The following is a 16128-nucleotide window of genomic DNA, read 5'->3' as shown; positions in this document are numbered from 1 at the left end:
TGACCTGAGCTAGACTCAGAGCTTTGCTTTGCAACAATCCCGCTAATTATGTCACCACATTTTACTCTCTGTAGCTGTAATAATGTTCTGTAATAATGAATGTGACAAAAAAAAAAAGACAGAGCATCACCCCTATGGCTTCCTTTTTAAAAATGTAGCGTGGTTTATGAAATGTAGATATCCATTTGTCTATCCAAGCTGACATCAAGGACATCCTCGGATCTCTCTGGTTTAAGCAAAGAGGTGGCATTGTCACTTTCATAACTCATGACCCAAAGTGACAGATACACATGTCAGCACTTCTCTAAACAGATCTGCATTTAATAACACCTATCCCATCCATCTTTTCTCTCAACAGCTTCTCATATCCCACTCCCACATTTAAGCAAAAAAAAGAGCAGCTGAGAAATGTCGAACTGATTTCTTTCACTGCTATCCCTTTCTGTGTCACGCTTCCTCACGTCATACATCCTCTCCGCTCAAACACAGAATGACCCAGCTCCTATTCTCCGGCCTCAGCTGATTAATTAGGGGCAGGGAGATGTAGATGCAGCAGGACAGATCAGATCCTTGAAACTTTGCGGCATGCCGTTATGCTGGTGTTGCTGAACTGTGGAGGCAAGATAGCCGGTGGGCATGACTGGGATGGGGACCTTTCAAATCCAATCGCATCGCGTAGGTCCCCGTCCCGGTCTGGCCACGCTATCAGAGCAGATAACGTGCTCCAGTAAAGGTTACGACTCACCATGACATTTCTGTTGAGACCCAACAAACCCTGATTTCTGTAGACTAATCTTGAATCCATGTGTGTTTGTATGAGTGCTTCCCTGCCTTTGAAGTGTGTGCACGGGCTCCACACTCTTTTGTTTATGATAAAAGGTTATAGAATAAAGAGAAAAAGTAAATCAAAGCATAAGGAACAAACAGTCGATTAAGATGAAAGCGAAATGGGAGTCATGAATCCCATTAAAACACACTTTACGTTCAGAGATCATCAAGAGAGCAGAGCACTTTCGAGAGGCAGGAAATGACTGTTATGCACTTTTTTGACCTTATTCATGAAAGTACGTAGGAAAAAAATATCACTTTTTTCGTGTTTGCTTTCAGATGCTATTCCCTGAAACATCAAGAAGAATTAAAAAAAATCAGAAGCACAGCATGCAAACTGAAATCAGTAAATCAATTAGAACAGTGGTTCCCAAACTTTTTTTGCAAGGCCCCTCTTTGTTTTACAAGAAAAATGTTCGCGCCCCCGCCCCCTTCTCGCGCGTGCACGCACGCACGCACACGCACGCACACATCCTCCAACCACACACCCATATTTTGCTCCATTGCGGTTTATTTCACACCTCAAACATTTAGTAAACAATTAAGCAAATACAAGTAATCTGCAATAAATTACAAGTAGTAATAAAATAAACTACTAACTCTTTTACGCTACATCCACACCTACAGGGTATTTTTGAAAACGCAGCTGTTTCGTCCACACGTAAACGGCGTTTCGAATCACCGAAAACTGAGATTTTTTAAAACTCCTTTTTTGCGTTTACGTGTGGACGAGGAATACAGAGTTCATCACTCAATGTCAAAGGTATGTGCCTTTTTTCACGTCATGCTGTGCCCCACGTTATTGTTTACATGAGATGAATTGCAGAATGGCAGATAGAGACAAAATACTGTTAATCTGACTATCTTCAGGTTTTACATGCTTACATATACTGTCCCTCTATTTAGAAAGGCAGAGGTGTCTCGGTGTAATTATTTTACGTGTAGTTGGTTTTTTTTCATGTGTAATAATATTCAATATTGCTATCAATACATTTTTCAAAAAATGCCTCTCTGTGCAAAATGGGTTTAAAAACATAAACAACTGTGGGATCCTGTTTGTCCGTGATTTAAACAGTCCAGGGCTGCTCCCGACACAGGGAAAACCAATTCTGCAGGGGAGACCTACCTCGGCACTTGTGCAGGTGAAACCAAAGGGAAGACATGCTTCACCATATTTTCTAGTCTTTGGCGTAGAATGAAGTTGGTTTGGAAACATATTCAGCGATGCTTCATCTCCTGCTTTGCATTTCTGTGGGCGCCCCGTGCTAGCAGTGTCCAAGCATTTTGTTTTTTTCCCCCTTTTCACACCGCGCCCCCCCCCTGCAATGGCTCTGCGCCCCCTCTAGGGGGCGGGCCCCACACTTTGGGAAGGTCTGAATTAGAAGATGCATTTGAGAATTTCAGCACATAATAGAAACATGAAACAAGAGAGACTGCTGTGTTTAAAAAGTGTAATGATTAATGCATTCACCTAAAACTCGAAAGGTTCCCAACTCAAGATCAGGATCCTATTAAATCCCAGGGAGCACTGCATCAAGAAGAGTATTTGGGATAAAACTCTGCACTCCTTGTGAATATGGGAGAAACAGAAAGAGGTGAGTTTTTCGCCCTTGTTTTAGTTTATCCAGAGTCTTCCTAAAGAAAATTCAACGCTTCCACAAATGTATAGGCAAGACTGATGTTTTAGTTAGTTTTACTTAGGGCCTCTATATCAAGGGCAAAAGTATGTGGACACCCGAGGAGCTTCCTCCAAAGAAAATGGAAAATCTCTCTACCTCTTTGGAAAATCACTTTGGAACCTAGACAGCTGTGTTTCCATTTATCCACCACTGCAATACACCACTGATGTGAGGTGAGAGAGTCTGGCTTGCTGTAGTTGTTAAAGGTCAGTTCAGTGCAGTCAGGTTTTTCCAAACCAATCTTGAAACAGGATTTACAGTTACAGACATGGATTTGTGTGACTGTACATTTTAATATAACAGCAGAAAAAAGGGGAAGTGATTCTTAAATGAGGGCAGTGGGGTTTTCGAGGCAAATACACCGCTGACATCATGAACTTGATTGGTGGTGATGGGTCGTCGGGGTGTTTCAAACAAAAAAGTGTGAAATATTGATCTCTATCAGGGAATTTCAGACGTCTCTGACAAGCCATGAAAAACAGACTCGTAGCACAAGTAGCCAAAAGTATGATGACTTCCATGTACGTTTCTACATACATTATGAGTTTATATACACTCATCATGGGCATGAATGTTGTTGTACAGTAAGTTTGGACTTTTCATGATTTCCATAAACTGTTTCTTTTTTCAGTGTGGAATGATTGCACCAAATACGTCTTTAAAGACTGTTAAAAAAAACAAGAATTGGGTGCACAAGTATGAATCTACACAATGTTTACATACAGGTAGGTTCTATGATGTCTTTTCACTTGACAAGACCAAGACCTATTAGCATCTCATTTGTGATCGTGATTGACAACTGGGAACAATGGGAAAATCCAAGGAAGTAGAATTGTAGGTTTACATTTGTGAAAGTCTCTTGAAGCCATTTCTAAACTACTGCAGATTCCAAAATCATCCGTTCAAACTATTGTATGTACAAGTCATTTGGATGTGTCGCAACTTTCCCATGGCCCTTCCCTTCTTCCCTTAAGAAGACCCAAAGTGTCACCCTCACCACCAATGAACCACCAAGGCTGAAGCCTGCCATGAACTGGAAATTTCTTGAATACCAGTGTCACTGTCCAAAGTGATGTGAGTTTTACATCATCATGGACTAAGAAGGCGCCACAAATAAAGTCCCTGTTCAAAATTTACACCTTCAAAATCGACTGAAATTTGCAGTTGCCCACATGGACAAGTTTTGTTGTCAGATGAGACAAAAATTGAGATATTTGGCGGTAGCATCCTGCTCTGAAGCTGATTTGCTGCCAGTGGCACTGGTACATTGCACAAAGTGGATGGAATAATTAAGAAGAAGAACTAACTCCAAATTCTTCAACTTCACCTCAGCTGAACAGCTACACGGTTGAAACATGGTTGAACAATGATCGCAAAGCCACATCAAAACTGGTTTTGGAGTAGATAAAACAGGCTAACATTAAGCTTCTGGAATGGTTTTCCCACAGTTCTGACCTCAACCCTATTGAAAATGTGTTGACTGTGCTTGAAAGTTGAGTCTGGATCAGTAAACCAACCAGTTTAAATGGACTCTAATATTTCTACCAAGGAGAGTGGTCAAATATCCAGCTGCAATTATTCCAGAAGCTTGTTGATTGCTACCAAAGCCTGGTGGACGTGCAAGGAGCTAAGAGCCATTTAACCAAATATTAGTGGGACCTTATGTATACATTTGATCCTGTGTTCATTATAGAAAATCCAAAAGAATGCATACCCATGATGAGTATATGTAAACTTCTGAACACAACTCTACATGTTTATCTTGCGGATGCCATAAAAGATTTTAGCAAATTCCATTAATAAATAAAAACTCTGTGACCAAAGAACAGAGTTTTGAATCCCCACTTCCTGCTTAAACAACCACATTTTCATCATTCTTGACAATCAAACTTTGTCAAAAAGAACGGCGGGGGGGTATTAGTCGTTAGTATTCTGCATTAGATGGAATCTGCTATCCAATCAGCAATTTCCCTGCTGAGCTGACCAGTGTGACACTCCTTTGTGCCACTCTCATAACAAAAGCATTTTTCTTCTGAGATCCACTTCATTACCCAGACTAATATGGAGCAAAATGTTTATTCAAATGAGCCAAGATCAAATCCTATAAAATGAATGTGAAAATGCTGAAATGGATTATATGCTTGCAGAAAAAAAATCATATTTGAATTAATTACAAACTGAAAGGCCATCGGTGCTGAAAAAATGCTTTCTCGTCCTCCATTTCCTCACTTATTTTCTTATTAGCTTGCATTTATTTATTGTCACATTCATCACTGCCCTGTGTCATCAATATGTGTGTGTGAAAAGCAGAGAATAATTACATTTTATCAGCATCAACATGACAGTGGCAAGTGTGTGAGCAACTGATTGGCCGTTGTCTCAAGGAGAAGGCATATTGTGAGCGTTTGATTGGCCCCTGCCGGAGGAAATACTTTGTATTAGCGATTGATTGGGCAGTGTAATTTTCCACCTGAGTGGCCCCCGGACACACACAGTTATTGTGTGACTTTGGCAGGAGCCACCTTTGTATAGTAAGTGTGTGAATGTGAGTTTCCTCTTGCTTTTGAATGATATTCTCTGAGCTCTGATGGGGTCTTGCGGGGCAGGGACTAAGGTTGAGCACAGTGTTGCCCGTCGCACGACAAGTCACGTGGCAGTCTGTCAGGTCACCTCTCGTCAGGAGGTGTACAGCACAGAAAGCAAATCTTCAACGGCAATAACGCAGAAACACATTTCATATCACATTGGTGTGTTTTATGTGCAAATGTGCACATAAAACACATCAAGTTGCTGTACATCCTTGTATTATCTTTACACTAGTTCACGTGCGAATGCATCAATCATCGCTATTGCGTGACGTGGCCTGGTTGTGAGTCCGCCAGTGGACGAGCAAGCTCGGAGTGGAAAGATATCAAAACTGCATCTCCTTCGAGATAGGACGCGGTGACCTCCCCGGCGTGCTGCTTTTTCAGCCTTTCATTTTATGTCTCCGATTCACTGCTCTGATTACATTTAGTTACAAAGAGTTGTTATAAAAGGTGATTCAAAGACAGCTCTCCATCAGGTTTTACAGCCTGCTCGCTCATTATGAGCTCCTTTTACTTTGAAATAGAGCCGTGCATCACATGAGAGGTGCTGTTTGCCTAAAGGATATAAAAGTTCATGTGCTGCTTGTCAACACTTGATTTTTATAAAATCTCTGACATAAAAAGCAGCTCTGTTGACAAGATCACAAATTAATGTATTACAAATCTTTAAAAAAAACAATTTTAAAAAACTGCTCAGAGTCCAAAGAGTCACTGCATATTTGGTAACAAGTCTTTCAAATGAAACAAACTAGCATTTATATATTTAAATAGGGTAACAATGTAACAATGTAGGGTAACAATGTTGGTTCAAAGATTTAAAAAAAAAAAGCTTTTATTCTGTAGCCAAGTTTAGTCTGGAAAGCCATTTGCTTAATGGTAGGAAAAATTAAATGCTCATATTTCTGCAGAAAAACAAACCTTCGTCATGGCTATGATTACTTCTTAGTTATAATTAGGGTTCAAAGAAATCAGTGCTACTTGTTCTCTGTTGACCCTTCCATCAAACCCAAACTTCTCCCTCTGCTCACTAACATAGCACTTTCCCCTCCCCCTATACACAGCACCAGAATCCGTGTTTCCCCTGACTTCAGTTGTTTGTTAAGCACGCAGATTTATCACGCACACATTAATGTGGCATCATTCTTCTCTTCACATTCTCACGGTGACTATTCAGCATTTAACAGCACGATGAGTGCACAATGCCGAGGCCGGGGTGGCATATACACACATAAATCATGTAAACAAGTGTGCATCAGATCTTTAAGAAACCTGATCAGAGAGTCGACTCCTCTGAAGGACACAGAGACCGAGCGTGACAAAACAGTTATTAAACCGAGCACAAGCGAGACGATCTCTAGACCGAGCAGTAGGGGAAGGGGAGACGTGACCATGAAAGGGTGACAGAGCGAGACGCCAAAATGAAGAAATGCAGAGATGAGAGGATAGAGAAATAGAGGGCCTGAGAGACCTGATGGAGGGTGTGGGAAGAGGAAACGACCGCTCGAAGCAGATAAAGTGATCAGAACAGCCTCCGTGAATGTACAGATACTTAAAGGGTCTTTGTTTTGTTTTTTTTAAAGGTTTTGAAAAGGCTGTTTATAAAGTGAAGGACTTATGACCTGTATAATGTTAGCAAAGAAGGGTTTTGGGGGATCAGAACCAGCACAACTATGGTTTAATCAGAAAAATGGAGGGATGGTAACACTGTGTAAAAGTCTGCCTAAAATTCAAGACTTTATTTTGAATCAGATTTTTCTTTCTTATACTTAAATGACTTTGATACAATGACCTTTACTTTTAAGACCGGACTTCAAACTTGCATTTAGGTTTATTCATGTAATCATTAGGAGGTTTCTTCCTGTTAAAAGGGAGTTTTTCCTTCCTTCACTGTCACCATGTGCTTGCTTACAGGGAGGTTGTCTGATTGTTGGGGTTTTCTCTCTATCAATGCAGGGTCTCTTCCTTCCAATACAAAGTGCCTTGAAGTGATTGTTGTTTGCGCTACATAAATTTTATAAAAATAAAACTGAACTGAATTTTGAAAAGAACAGCATCACAACATTATCAGGCTGTAATTTCTTCCTTGCTTTTGGACACATGGAGCAATTTTTATGTTTTGAGGAAAAATACTAACACTAAACAGAAAAACTGTCAGTTACTATAGACTGTCATTATAAGGTAACTACATGTAACCACAGCGTTTAAGGAGATAGATTCAATTTTGTCCTTGGTCGCTGAAAACCAGTCGAGGCAGCTGTCTTCTTTAGAAAACAACTGCAAAATGACCTATAAAGGCCAAAATGATGTTCAAAAAGCATAGACTCACCAGCGCCTTCAAAATAAGCACCCATCTTCTTCTCATTTCCTCACAATCCAGCCAGTTATGATAAAGCCGGAAATGGGAAACAGTGGGGCCTTGTAGGAGTCTATTCTTCTGGTATACTGAGCCTCGGGGGACAGAGGAGGGAAATTACCATCAGTGACACCAGTTTGCGGCAGCCGTTTCTATCAGATAAGGCAGAATTGTACATGCCACTCTTAAATCAATCAAGGTCACCTCTTTGCTCCCTTTGCTTCTGTGTTATAGCGGGTTCAGTTCATAGTGGGCACCCCAGCTGTTGCACAGCACGGATGTAAACTTATCAGAACCTGACATACACAGCCAAACCGGGCTTTACCTCTGCTTTTATTTGACTTTTTCAGTTATTACTAGCACTCAGAGCTTTGACCTTGATGTCTGATGCCCTTTTGCTGTTAGTAAGTTGTCCAGCAACACCACCTGCTGGTATAAAGGTATAAATTTTACATAGAAAAGTTTAGAGAAAGCATAAATGTTAACTACAAAACGAAGAGCCCTGATGTACTTTCTAACATTATTAATGTTGATGTGTTCTATACTCGTCACAAAATAAGTTTTATATCGTGAGATGGATTTTCAGTTTTTCTGCACATTATTTTAACCTTTTGGAAGAACCAAACATATTCTGTGAGTAGTTCTTGGTTCCAGTTGATTGATTTTAATCAGCATTTGGGGTCACAATTACTTCACTTTACGAGTGCACCATCTCTGATCTCATATTCCTGGTAGAAAACTGCGATGAGCTGCTTCAACTTGTATTTTATTGCATTCTTGCAGCCGCAGCCCTGCCCTGCAGCTGTCTGAGTAGGACTCTAGTGTTCCTTCTTTTGACTATTTAGGCGAGCATGTCCATGGTCTGGTGTCATGCACTATCAACATGTAGTAGTTCCACCAACATTGGGAATGCTGGTGAGATCAGGTTTGATGTGCAGAAATGATATTTCAAGAGACGCTAATGTAAAGTATCAAATATATATGACTTTATTATGGAAATAAACTATCAAGGAAAAGTGAGATGGTGCTACAGCAGCCATGATCATCCAGTTCTGACGTTTAAAATCCAGGAGAACACCCGCAGGTTTCATGCATTAGTTGGTCCTTGCACAAATGTTTAAAGAGATTATAATAGTGTTCTCTGAGCACTAATTTGTAACTGTTTTTACCCCCAAAGAACTCATAATAATGTATTTAAATATTTCAACTTTAAATTGTTGCTCAGTCTTGACAGTAAGTTGTTTCTTGCTTCTTTGTTTCACGTGAATACAGGACGGAGTTGCAATCAAACCTTTTCCCTAAATGAAATCAGAATGTCTCTGAGTATACAAATATTGCATTGTTCAGCTGGTGGACACCAGCGCTCCTTCACTGATAAGCTGAGATTTTTTTTTTTTACCCCTAGTAGCACGCCTTAAAATACCATTAAAGAACAGAAAGCGAGCACTGAATTCAGACTCTGTGCCCAACCTTATTATGGACAAAGTAAGAAAAGTTCAAAGTAATAAAACAAAATACTGCAGTAGAGGAAACCCTCTGTAAAAACTGTAGTTGCATAAAAGTTTAAAGCTGATTTCTGTCACTCAAATAATAATATACAATCACCAGACATTTTATTAGGTACATCTGTCTAACAGCTTATTGATGCATGGGATAATGCCTCGTTAGGAATGCAGACACGGTCGAGACGACCTGCTGCTCAAACTGAGCATCGGAATGTGGAAGAAAGGTGATTTTATGTGACTTCGAACATGGCATGGTTGTTGGTGCCAGATAGGTTAGCCTGAGCGTTTCAGAAACTGCTGATCTTCTGGGATTTTTCCCACACAATTATCTCTAAAGTTTGCAGAGAATGATCTGAAAAAGAGGAAATATCCCGTGAGCAGCAGTTACTCTGGGGGAAAATTTCCTGTTGATACTGGAGGTCAGAGGTCAACTCATTACCACAAGGTATGCAGAAGGACATCTCTGAACACATGACACATCAAATCTTGAAGAAGAAGCAGCAGCAGAAGCCCACACCGGGTGCTCCTCCTCTCAGCTAAGAATAGGAAACTAAGGGTATCATTCGAATAAGGTCACCAGAGTTGGACAATAGAAGATTATAAAAGTTTTGCCTGGTCTGCCAAGGCTCAGTTTCTGCTGTGAAACTGGGATGTAGTAAACAACATGTAAACATGAATCCATCCTGCCTTGTATGAACGGCTCATGCTGGTGGTGATGATATAGTGGTGTGAGGGATTTTCTCTCAGCACATTTTGGGCACCGTAGCCTACCTGAGTATTGTTGCTAAACATAGCTATCCCTTTATGACAACAGTGTATTCATATTCTGATAGATGCTTTCATATCCCAAAGCTCAAATCGTCTCAAATTAGTTTTTTGAACATGACAGTGCACTCAAACAGCCTCCACAGTCACCAGATCTCAATCCAAAAGAGCACCATTAGGATGTGGTGATATCAGAGGCTTGCACCATGAATGTGCAGCTGACAAATCGGCAGCAACGGCGTGATGTTATCGTGTCAGTGTGGACCAAAATGTCTGAGGAATGTTTCCTGCGCTTTGTTGAATCTATGCCACAAAGAATTAGGGCAGAAGAGGGTCCAGCCAGGTACTAACCAGGTGTACCTAATAAAGTGTCTTAGTGTATCTTGATACATTCACTGCTAAGAAGCCATTAATTAACTACTAGTTTCAAAAGTGCCTAAGTCTTATAGCTGAACAGGCTCAGAGCAGCTCTGACCCCTCCATCCAGCGTAACACCTGCACTGAAACTCAGACTCCATTAGCTTTACATGACGTGGCTGCAAATGTCCTAAAACTCTGTATTTCCTCCATCCATTTGGTTTCCTCTTGGACACCACCTTCCACGAGGCAGGGTCAAGGTGGAGGTAGGCCTTCGACTGTGGATCCTTCCTCTGACACCGTCCATGAGAGGAACACATGGTCTGACTGCAAAGCGTAGCCGCTGATGTCACGTTTACCAGGTAAGGACCCAGAGTGTTATCGATGTAGGACTTGACGGCAGCACAGGTAGACTGAAAGCAGGAAAGAAACAGGATATGATAAACCAGGGATGTGCAGAAGAATGCCCAATAAAAGCTTTAATGCAACTTTACATAACAGAATCTTTAAGCTATATGCATGCTCAGGTAACAGCATGAATATGTTATTTAGTCTAAAGCTATTACAAAATGAACAAAGACGTATTTCAGAGCAGGTAACATGTCCTGTTTTACTCAGCATGCAAAAAATACATTAAGACTGTTAAAGATATTATCAGTGGTCAAAGCAAAAGGTGCTGAGAAAAGCGCCACTCTAGCATCATCATCAATAGACTGTTAAAAACACAATGTGCCACCTTGTTTTTTACCCGGTGATGCTCATGAACACATAAACAAGCGCTCTGGCTTCTTTTGACTCAGTCCCATATACAAAAGACCTGTTGTTTAAACCACTTTAATCTGCAGCTGAAAAAAAAATCTCCAGTAAATGCTTCATTTACTCCCATCTGAGTAATGTTTGCCAAATATCAGTGTCCAGCTGTGCAGAGAGCTCCTTTTATAAAATGAAACCACATATTTGTCACATTAAAAAAGAAAGTACGCCCTCTGACATTTCTGAGGTTTCTAAATATCAGGATAGGATAAAAGCATTATCTAGACATTAGCAGGTCTTAAAATCACGTAACTACAACCTTGGATGAAAAACAACATGTGACATATTGCACCATGTTGTTTATTTAACAAAAACTAAAGCGAAATGCAGAAGACACGTGTGAAAAGCTAAGTGCACCCCACGATTCAGCTGCTTGGAGAACCACTTTTAACAACAGTAGCTTGAAGTAATAGCTTTCTGTATGACTTTAGCAGCCTCTCACATGCTTCTGGAGGAATTTTGGCCCACTCTTCTTTACAATGTTGCTTCAGTTCAATGTGGTTTGCGGGCACTTGTTTACAGCTCTCTTAATTCTCATTGCAACACCTTCATTCTCTTCTTTTTCAGCCACTCTGTAAGAGATTGCTGCCTTGCTGGGAATCATTGCCCTGTTGCATGACCCAGTTTCAACTAAGTTTTAGACGCTAGAATATTTTGGTGTGAAGAGGAGTTCGTGATCGACTCAGTGACTGCAAGGTGTCGAATCACCCCTCTACCACTGTGCCTGACAGCTGGTGTGAGGTATTTGTGCTGATATGCAGTGTGTGGTTTTAACAATCCATCAAGGACGTTGTTCCAGAACATGCCGAAACAGCTTTGTTTGTATGACTTTAGCAGTCTCTCACATGGTTCTGGAGGAATTTTGGCCCACTCTTCTTTACAATGTTGCTTCAGTTCAACGTGGTTTGCGGGCACATGCCGAACATGCCGAAACATTCTTTCAGAGAGAGAACAGGTACTCCTAGCAACCCTTTCAAACAAACATACTTGTTCAGTCTTTTTCTAATTGCACAGTCATGAACTTGAACATTTAATAAGCTGATGGAAGCCCGTGAAGTCTGAAATGAAGCTCAGGGTTTTTTTATTGCAATTTCTCTCATCAGCATTGCACAGTCTGACCTCTGGGTCTTGCTCCAGACCATTAAATTGGTAAAACTTCTGCTTTCACACAGGTGCTCATGCTTGCTGATGATCAGTGTTGGGGAGTAACGGAATACATGTACCGCCGTTACGTATTTTAAATACAAAATATGAGTGACTGTATTCCATTACAGTTACAAGGGTGGTATTCAGAATACAGTTACTTTGTTGAAATAAATGGATTACACGGCGGTCTTTTCCTGTTTCATATATTAGGCTATGCTCTCTCTATTTTTGGTAATTCCACACCGGAGGAAACCTAAACAACACGCGTAGCCTATTAAGAGGCTCTTATGCCTGTGTGTCAATCTGGCGGCCCATGTCACCTCTATTTGCGGCCCACATAATGACGTGAAGAATTATTTTACAAAAATTATTCACAAAAATGATTTAATATGAAGGCAATAGCAGAGTGTTACAGGCATCGCCTTAAAGAATGTAGCCTCATGGGCAGTGTAGTCCGTGTTGCAGGGAGAATGGACTGCCATACTCGTTATGTATCTGTGAGCGCGAGGAGGGAGAAAAAGGATAGTCGAAAAGTACGAGTTGTCATTGAGCAGAAATGGGAGCTGGAAGCATGTAAATATAATAATAACCACTACAGCCAAAAAGAGTGCCTGACGAGCCCAGTTGTAAATAAGATATTAAGACTCGATTGTACACCGTGTTCGTGTTTTCCTCCGAAACAATAAGTTCCGTTGGAGCAGCCTTTCAACGCCTCTCTCTGTCTCTCGCTAGCAAAGTTGACCCAGACAACAAAGTAAAGCGAGTTTTCGTCTATGAGCCCAAAACTTAACGTATTAGTCAGAGGTCCCTTTACTACGGTTCGGAGCTGCGGACCTGTTTTATATTCGCGTGGAATAGTTTTCTATACGAGATCGCTGCAAAAAGTGCAGCCTTACCCTAATGTCCACCCTACTGTTACTCATTTTATATTAAGATTTAAAAATCTAGTTGGTATTGGTATGGCGAGTAGTCTTCAGTAATAGTAATAAATCACACAGCAATACATTCATGTAGTTGTAAAAAAAAAAAAAAGCATGATAATATATCAAGTAATCCAAAGTATTCAGAATATGTTACAAAATACATTTTGGGGCATGTAATCTGTAATCTGTAGTGGAATACATTTTAAAAGTAACCTTCCCAACACTGCTGATGATCAGCTAATCAAGTGTAAGTTTATTCTCCATCTCAATTTGTTAGGTAGCAGTAAGGATATTTTGTATTTTTCCACACACTGCTTCTGCATTTTGGATTCGTTTTTGTTAAATAAATAATGACCTGGTGCAATATATCATATCTTGTTTTCCATCTGAGGTTGTATTCACTTAACTTTAAGACCTGCTAAGAGCGGGATGATTTGAATATGTCCTGAAACTTAAATCCTTATGGTTGAAAAAGGGTGTACTGTCTTTTTTACCAGTACTGTGTGTGTTCAGCAGGATTGAGAGGCCTTGTTGCGGAGAGGTAACAAATGAAATATACAGTGGAGCGATTCCAAACAGACCTTAAAACTAAAGAGCTTGAATATGAAATAAGGAAGTTTTAAAGTAAGTTTTTTTCTTTTTCATTTCAGTAATTTTTGTGCAATACAGTTTCCTGTGTGTAACTTTCAACATTTTTTAAAAGCGTAACTTATAAAACAAAGACCCTTATAGGCATCAGTGAGAAATGTAACATCCTCACTTTCACTATTACAGCCAATTACATCAAATGGACAAATCAGTTATTGTACCTGAGTTTTGGAAAGAGCGTGGTCACCCCAAAGAACTACACCAGCAGAGCCTAAAGCGGCACTCTCTCCGATAGTGTAGACCAGGTGCTCCTGTTAGACAGAAACAGAGAGGTGAGCAAAACACGCAGCCCCAGTCACGACAGACACAGAATGTTTGAGATGAAACGTCTGATTCTTGCCTGAGAGAGAAATTCCAGCGTGTATGTGTAGACGATGCGAGCATAGGCGTACACGGGCGGTGCGAACGGAGTCACCTGATCCGCTACTCTCATTGCCTCCAGGATGCGGTGGTGGCAGTAGAGGAGCACTTCTCTGCTGAGACTTTGCATCTGGATGCTGAGATAGATGTCGGGATACAGAGCAGAGGAGGTGCTCCACAGCCATAGAAGCCTGTTATTTCTCTTTAACTCCACAGCTGGACACTCCCCTGTGTAGCCTGTGCTTTTGTTGCTGTAGTAGTTGTAGCAGTTTGGAAAACCATAATAGCCCCACAAACCATCTGGTCTTGCCGCCTGCCCCAGTTTCAGAGTTTCCTCCATGAAATTCCTCGCAGCTTTGCTAAACTCCATGCGTGCTGCGTCATCTACTTGTTTGGGGCTCCAGTCTGGATGCTTAGACCTCACTAGTGCTTTTGACCCGTCCTGGTATATCTTCTTAGTGTCCCAGTTTCTCTCCCATTCAGGTCTCCAACTTTCCCAATCCACCACACCCAGGCCTGGGAAACCCCTGTCAGGGATATAGGTGTTTACATTCTCCCTGGCAACTTTGAGATGTTTGTCAAGGCTGCTGTTTTGTGGAACCCCGCCATTAATAGCCTCTCCCTGGGGGGAATACCTTGGATACAGACCAAGCTTATCATCATAAAAGATGGTTATGTTCTGACCCATAAAGGTTTGATTCTGGTTGTGGACAATGTTAAACATCCCCAGGTCAAGGTTAACGCCATACTGAGAGAGGCATTTGGCAGTTGGGGCGTTCCACACAGTCAGGAAAGGCACTTTGGAAAAAGGTGAATTTGGATAGTGCAGCCCTGAGACGAGGCTGATCAGAATTAAGTGCAGCAGCACCGCAGGCTTCAAGGACCTCATCCCTGGCAGGAAGGAAACAGTGGTTATGTTACCCAGCAGTATTATGAAATTTTAAGAGCGTGTTGCAAAATGTTGCTATTTGTTTAAACAAAGCTTTTTCAGTTGTAAGGCAAATCAAATCAATAAGAGTTTTAAGAGTTTCTACTGTTTACGAGCCAGGAATTTTAAATGTGTCTATTTACTACTTGTTTCTTTAATACTTTTCAAACACCTTTAACACGCCAAAGTTGTGTAATGCAGTAAACTTGGCTAGAAATAACAGGCTCTAGTGTCAAAATAATGTGCGAAATTAACTAACATTAAGCTTGCAAACACTGACTTACCGACTTTATAAGTAGAGAAGGATTGGAGCTTGTGGCCTTGTGAAATACCCACAAGTCTCATGATCTGAAACACATATTCAGGAAAAATGGGAAGTAACAAACGCTGAACCAATTAGAAGTGTCCACAGGACCTCCAACAACCAATAACAAGAGACATGCAAATCATTCTATGGAGCACATAGATTTAAAGTCACAGGCAAGTTAGCACTTCCTCCCATCACACTGTACAGCTTGAAAACAGTTTTCAGATTGTTTGAATTAAAAAAAATGTAAATATAACAATCAACAGTTTATTGGGGGACTTAAGAAAGCTTGACGTTTTCTGAAAAACCACCAAGCGAAGCCATAATGAACTCTTCCACCTTGCAATTTAAATGCGTGCTTTGCTCAACTCTTAAAAGCATATAAAAATAACCAGTGGTTAACGAAAACCTACAATTACATGGGGAAGGGGGTATGAGGGTGCTGCTGGCAAAATGAGTCAATCCCTGAGAACTAGCTGGCTCGGACTCCCCTGGCCACAGAGGCTTCCCGCAGAGGCTTCACTCTCAACTGCTGACAACAAAATCATGCCTGTATTACTCCCAAATCCATATCTCAGCTATATTATCTCCTTATGTAGTTACAAAAATAAAAAAAAGCATCACACTCACTTTACTAAAAATACACACAAAGCACGATAAAGCAGTTTATTTATCCAAAACTGGCTGGCACAGCGGTTAGCACCATGGCCTCACAACCGGAAGGTTCTGGGTTTGAACTTGCACGTTAGCTGGAGTGTTCCAATTTCCTCCCACAGTCCAAACACATTCATCTTAGGCTGATTGGAGATGCTATATTTGTCTGAGCCTGAATGGCTTTTCCGCACAAACCGCCTGCGCAAAACCTGAACCTCCCCATAAACCACTAATACACCTGAGTTCTCCCTCCTGCGTCAGTTGTGACCATGGC

At 41.0% G+C, this 16128-nt stretch overlaps 1 protein-coding gene across 2 annotated transcripts; it reads right to left on the bottom strand.

Annotated features, from left to right (window-relative positions):
* Positions 1-8412: 8412 nt before the first annotated feature.
* Positions 8413-16052, bottom strand: hyal1 (hyaluronidase 1). Of its 2 annotated transcripts, none has more exons than XM_040001396.1 (4): positions 15178-16052; positions 13946-14856; positions 13767-13856; positions 8413-10488 (listed from the first exon to the last, which is right to left on the bottom strand). In XM_040001396.1, exons 1-4 carry the CDS (start codon positions 15236-15238, stop codon positions 10162-10164), a joined length of 1389 nt encoding a protein of 462 aa, XP_039857330.1. In that variant the 5' UTR covers positions 15239-16052; the 3' UTR covers positions 8413-10161. The 2 variants fall into 2 exon arrangements, with proteins under 2 accessions (XP_039857330.1, XP_039857339.1); XM_040001405.1 differs by having other exon boundaries at positions 15182-15227.
* Positions 16053-16128: the final 76 nt, after the last annotated feature.

Source organism: Simochromis diagramma, unplaced genomic scaffold (assembly GCF_900408965.1).
Source record: "Simochromis diagramma unplaced genomic scaffold, fSimDia1.1 OVJJ01000320.1, whole genome shotgun sequence".
Taxonomy (NCBI): domain Eukaryota; kingdom Metazoa; phylum Chordata; class Actinopteri; order Cichliformes; family Cichlidae; genus Simochromis; species Simochromis diagramma.
This window is presented reverse-complemented; position numbering and strand designations above follow the sequence as displayed.

Bases quoted from the DNA above. Each gene is read 5' to 3' on its own strand.
- hyal1 (XM_040001396.1), bottom strand. From the start codon at position 15,238: ATGAGACTTGTGGGTATTTCACAAGGCCACAAGCTCCAATCCTTCTCT. The intron at 14,857-15,177 runs GTAAGTCAGTGT...CCTTCCTGCCAG, and splicing joins CTTCTCTACTTATAAAGTCG to GGATGAGGTCCTTGAAGCCT. The intron at 13,857-13,945 runs GCAAGAATCAGA...TCTGTCTAACAG, and splicing joins CGCTGGAATTTCTCTCTCAG to GAGCACCTGGTCTACACTAT.